Source organism: Monodelphis domestica, chromosome 1 (assembly GCF_027887165.1).
Source record: "Monodelphis domestica isolate mMonDom1 chromosome 1, mMonDom1.pri, whole genome shotgun sequence".
NCBI lineage: Eukaryota > Metazoa > Chordata > Mammalia > Didelphimorphia > Didelphidae > Monodelphis > Monodelphis domestica.
The window spans coordinates 34,181,241-34,187,240 of record NC_077227.1 but is presented as its reverse complement, the minus strand read 5'-3'; the positions used below and the strand labels follow the sequence as shown (position 1 = coordinate 34,187,240).

Genomic DNA, 6,000 nt, shown 5'->3' with positions numbered 1-6,000 from the left:
GAGCAGCTCCAAGCCCTGGAGGGGAGGCAGGACAGCCTGCAGGGTGGGGAGTGAATGGTGGAATCACACGGGGACACCCCCCCCCCAAATACCTGAGAGAATGGAACCAACTGAGGCCCTGAGGGGGAGAGGACTCCAGAGCTGGGGCTCTTCCCATGGGGACCTGGGGGCATGATTGTACTTCCAAGGAAACTGAGGCTCGGGCTGGTCCGGGGCAGGCAGAGCCAGGACATTCTCCTTTCAGGATGTGGGAGGTCACTTGAATCGAGTCACACCCTTGGGACCATCTCTGGGAGGTAAAAGTGTGGGCCTGAACCCAAGCTCTGACAGCAGCTTTGGGCCCAGGAGACCATTCCTTCCACTGAATTCAAACACTAAGTGCCTCCTGGGTTCGAGGCCTGCAAGGGCTGTTCCTGATCTGCCCCTAAAAAGCAAATGAGAGGCATACCCAGAACCAGGTCCTGTGACACACAGTCCAAGGTAGGAGCTCAGACCACAAGCCACTCTGCAAAGGCCCAGAGTTGGGAGATTGCACTAGGATGGGAACATGTGGGGCTGGACCATGTTCAGGAAGCTTCAGAGATGGCCTTCTGCACACCAGCAACTCGAGGGCTCAAAGAACAGAGAAAAAGAAAAGCTGTCTTTGGCTCTCTGGATGCTGGGCATTTCAGGTCCAGATCAGAGATGGCTCTAGGCAACCCATGAACCTCCCCAGAACCTCAAATGGCTCATCCTGCAGAAATGAAGACCAAAGCAACCCCCAAATGAAGACCCAACACTCTGTTTTGGAGGGAGGATACACAGCCTTTATTTAAGAGGATTTACTATTTACAACTGAGATCACTTTTACATACTGTCTTGCTAGTCTACATGGGTACATTATTTCCAAATTTAAGACCTACACTCATAAAAAAAACCACACGCACGTAGCATTACAGAACAGTAGTGCATTACATTATACTCCAGAAAAGCCAGAATTTATTTAAAAACACTAAAGTTGGGAAGATGCCTTCAAATGGAGAACTAAGATAGATGCTGTAGGATTCTAGTTTGAGTCATTCTGTACAATTTCAACCAGACTGGACTACAATATACAGGTTTAAAGGTGGACACTGGTGAAGGGCGACCCTCTGGTCCCCTTGTGTGGTCGGCTAGCTTGTCCTCCTCAGCCACGAGCCCATGGAGCGAAGCCCTCAAAGACGGCGTGCCTGTTCAGAGGCGCTTTAAAGCCCAGCATACGTCACAACTGGCAAATGATTCTGCAATCAGAATGTTTTCTAACATAGTTGAAAAAAACACATGGAGCTGCACAGGGGATGGTTTGGGGGGCTGGCGGGATCATGGAAAGCCATATCTCCGGGCCCGTCACCAGTGTCCGTTCAAGCTGTTTCTCTTTGTGCAAGGTGAGCATTAGCTAAGTCTACAGAGACAGGAAAGTGACTGCAGGAGCCTTGCTCAATCCACCTTCCAGGGAAGGGAAACAAGACTGAAGAGCTCGTCTTCTAGGCATAGGTGCCTCCCGTGATGAGAAGCTCATAGGCAGGATCTCGACTCCTCCGGCACAACACGATGCAGGCACAGAGCATGCCCAGAAGCTGAGGGGAGAGAAGGGGCTGTTAAATTCTGTGTTTCACGTTCTATTGACTCTAGCAAAGGTTTTCCTTTTCTTCTTGAGACTCCCATCAAAGTCTGGGTTTGGAAGTAATTTGTTTTATTTTTTGTTTTTATTTTTATTTTTTCACTTGATATCTATTTCTATATTAATCATTTTTGCAATAATCTTTTAAAACCAAAACTTTTAGGGGAAATTTGGACTACATGTCTTGGGGATCCCACTGCACTGAGTCCTCAGGAAGCCTGAACTCCCAAAATGTCACCAGTTACTTCCATGTTCTTCTCTTAAAACTCCAAATGTCCCCTTACATAAAAGTTTAGTGAAGAAATTTAGTTTGTTGTCAAACAAACAAACTAACCAAAAAGAATCCTGCCACCTGGTTAATAGACTCCACTTGAGGCCAATCAGTAATTTTGTTTAAATCCAAAATATTTCAAAGATTCCCTGAGTTCCCTCAGACGTCAACACAGCTGAAAGACAATGGAAATCCTCAAAATCTAGAGCTATCACGGGACATCTACCATGCACAGCCTTGTGGGAGATGCAGTTCTAACCCAAGACTAAAATTATTTGTTAGAACTAGAGCCCTTTTAAATTAAGTTGGGAAAAAAACCTTTTTTAAAATTTGCCTGAATATTGCTTTACATCAGAGGCATCCATAGCGTTCACTGAACCCCACATACAGACCCCTGCAGGTGGCATAATGGTCTCATTTATCTACATCTGATTATGCTTTCATCGACTTTGTTAAATATTTCCCAATTAGATTTCAATCTGGTTCAGGCTGCACTTAGGAATGTCGCAGGCTGCATATCTGACATTTCTGCTTTATACAATCTGTTAAAACCAGGCAGGGACATCTCTAGGGAAAAGGATTAGCTGCAGGTTATCACATCAGACAGAACAGAAAGCACAGCATGGGGAGGTGGGGTTCCTCTCAGCAGAAGGTTGCAGAAGGCACTAAGGGACAGGCCCAAGGTCACAGAGGCAACTCCTTTCTACTGCACGAAGCAGCCCCTCGGCCACTGGCCCTCTCAGGTGCCAGGCAATAGGCACTTAGTCTCTGGAATGACCTCCATTTACCAGTCTCGAGTCTCATTTCACCCAGTTTTGCCCAAATGGAATGTGATGATGGTTATTAAGGACTGTTTATATGCCATTATTCCCTCTCCCCCAGGAACTACAGTAGAACTTTTTTAAACTCTTACCTTCCATCTTAGAATCAATACTAAGTATCTGTTCAGAAGCAGAAGAACAGTAAGGGCCAGGGACTAGGGTTAAATGACTTGCCCAGAATCACCTAGCTAGGAAGCATCTGAGGTCAAATTTGAAGCCAGGACCTATCCACTGAGCCATCTAGGAGCTCTGAATACAGTAGAATTTTAACATCAATAACTGGGGACAAAGCCTCAACTGAAAAGAAAAAGAAATGCTGGTAATTTCACAAGCTAAATGATTAAGGGGTTGATCTTTCAGTAATGCATTTTTACATGTGTGGATTTGGGGGGGGAGTTTTTGGTTTTTTTTAACATTTGAGAATTAATTAATGAATTCATGGGATCTTAATTCATGAATTCCAAAGGACTTTACATTTTTTTGGCTGTATTGAGATTTTGCAACACTAAATATTACTTGAAATTTCAGGTGAAAAACTTAGAAGCATGTTTTTGGTTTTTTAATATAAAAGACCAATGACATCAATTTTGGGTCCATAAGACTCACAATGCAATTACTAAAAAAATATCACTTAGCAAGTTCCTTTAGTCATCTTCAATATCTACATCTAGAAATAGAAAAACTTCCAAATAGAAAATGTGCCAAGGCAGGCATCATGGCTCTATTAAGCCTTGGACTCTGTTTTCTCATCTATAAAATGAGTAGAAGTTGGACTAAGCCACCTTCCAACTCTAAAGATCTAGGCTTTTCTGAACGTTGATTTGACATTTAAGAACATCATAGCATCAGGCCAAGGAAGCAATCGTCCACAGTGTCTGCTTTGGTCAGCCGCCTCCAGACACTATGTCCCATGGCAGGGACATGCAAGCTTAAAAGAACACCGATAAACTAAAGGGTGTCAGAAAGGGCACCAGGATACTGAAGGCTTCCAGCTAAATCATATCAAGATCAGCTGAAAACAATCTGTTTAGCCAAAGAAGAAGAGGAATTTCTCCAAGTATTTCAAAAGCTAAGCTGTGGAAGAGAGATGAGCTTTGTCTTGGTCAGCCCCAAGGAGGGGTCGAAGCAGGAGCTGGGTGGACCTGGAAGGCTAGATCTAGGCTTGGGTGAATGAGAGCTCCCCTCAAATGGAAGGGCCTGCCTTTTGCAGCAGTGGGCAGCTAAACGAGGCCTACTGGGGAATTCCACAGCACTGTGGCCAATCAGGATCAATAACTGTCCTTAGAAAACTAATGAAGATCTTTTCTTTTTTTCCTTTGATCAGACTAGCCGCTCTTACAACAGATTTCGTGCTGGAGGGTGCATTTAAGAGTGCGTGGGTGTTTTAAAACCATGCTAGAGAGGAGCAGCTTAATTGCTAGTTCAAATCCAAGTTTCTTAAATTATCTGGATTGTATTTGTCTGTGTTAGCTAACGTTAATGCGTTTAATGGGGAACGCCTTTCTCATATATCAACAAGGTGGACTGTGTACTTTCTGGGTATTTAAACAGTTCGGTAATGATTCATTTGGAAGCCAAGCTCTTTCTGTGATGGTTTCTGTACTCCCGAGGACTGACCTGGGGAAAAGCAGCTGATATATTGGATTATGTAGGCAACAATTCACTGGACCAGAACAAGGAGGGAGGTCTGCAGGTCTCAGGGGAGAGCTCAATCCAAGCAGCTTCAGTCATTTAACACGCAATGCAGAAGTTAGTGAAGATAGGAAACCCTTTGTAAGGGCCTCAGTTGTTCCCTTAAGCTAAGTCCGTCCCTCCCAAATTGGCCTGTTAACTGCCTGGGGAGAAGGGAGAGATGGGAAGGGTGTGCTTGATGCTAGCGAGCAGGGCGCCAGGGGAGTTCGAGGAGAGGGCCTGGCACTGTCAGGCCAGTGCTCCGGGCAGCTGTGGGGGGTGGACGGTTGAGGGGAGAGAGGGGAGGGGGGGCCCCTGGAAGGAGGAGGACCCCCAAGGGCGGCCGGCACACCGAGGTGCTGACTCATCACGGCTCCCTTCACGGCGGGCGCCAGGATTTCATCCTATGGCTAAAAGCCTGCTTCCTCCCTCCACGTTTGCACCCTGACATTTTAGCTGGAGACTGATGACTCCGCAGCTGGGAAGAAGCACATCAGCGGGAACGACACTCCTTCCGTGTGATCTATGTGAATGTTAATGCATTCAGATGCCCAATGCTAGGTAAATGGGATGTGAAAGTGGAAAGAGGCCAAAGTTGGAGGGAAAACGATCCCGCTTCATTTCCAATAAACGCATTCAAATAAAGCCCCGTCAAGTGGAAAACAAACTACTTTGTCCAGTATGAAAAGTTCTGTTTTGTCCTTTCCACAAAGGCCCTTCTAGCGTCCGTTTCTCTGGACTGCCCGGGCTTTGGGACTGGAGGCGGGATGGCTTCCGACCCATCCAAGCCACCGCGGTTTTACTGGAGAACTCAAACCAAAGCACAGCCGATGGCCGGGGCATCTGGAGGACAGACCTTCCCTGGAGTCTCACCTGAATAGCAGCGAATGTCAACGCGGCCCAAATAACGTACATCATGATATCCTGGAGCTTCTTCACAACTAAGGCTTCACAGCCCTGAAAAAAAGGCACCAGAACTAGATTCTTCCCCCAGGAAAAGTGCAAAGCGACACACAACAAGCTATTCAGAACGAGGGCAGAGTACAAAGGGAGGCTCCATCCCAAGTGGCCGCGGGCAGGGACTGTCCAGTCTGATCGCTGCCTGTCCCGCAGAACCCCGCACAGGGCGGATACAGCCCCCGGCGCGATCCGGCCCCGCACAGGGCGGATACGGCACCCGGCACGCCGCACAGGGCGGATACGGCACCCGGCACGATCTGGCCCCGCACAGGGCGGATACGGCACCTGGCACGATCTGGCCCCGCACAGGGCGGATACGGCACCCGGCACGATCTGGCCCCGCACAGGGCGGATACGGCACCCGGCATGATCTGGCCCCGCACAGGGCGGATACGGCACCCGGCACGCCGCACAGGGCGGATACGGCACCCGGCACGCCGCACAGGGCGGATACGGCACCCGGCACGCCGCACAGGGCGGATACGGCACCCGGCACGCCGCACAGGGCGGATACGGCACCCGGCACGCCGCACAGGGCGGATACGGCACCCGGCACGCCGCACAGGGCGGATACGGCACCCGGCCCGGCACAGGGCGGATACGGCCCCCGGCGCGATCCGGCCAAAGCAGCGCGTGCT

At 48.7% G+C, this 6,000-nt stretch overlaps 1 protein-coding gene across 1 annotated transcript in view; it reads right to left on the bottom strand.

Moving 5' to 3' along the window:
• Positions 1-783: 783 nt before the first annotated feature.
• Positions 784-6,000, bottom strand: part of TSPAN3 (tetraspanin 3) — a 29,241-nt gene continuing 24,024 nt past the window's right edge. Inside the window, exons 6-7 of the mRNA XM_001362312.5 lie at positions 5,276-5,359; positions 784-1,595 (exon numbers count right to left, since the gene is read on the bottom strand). Coding sequence (XP_001362349.1) covers positions 1,503-1,595; positions 5,276-5,359 — 177 coding nt within the window. The 3' untranslated portion in view covers positions 784-1,502. The remainder of the gene's footprint in view (positions 1,596-5,275; positions 5,360-6,000) is intronic.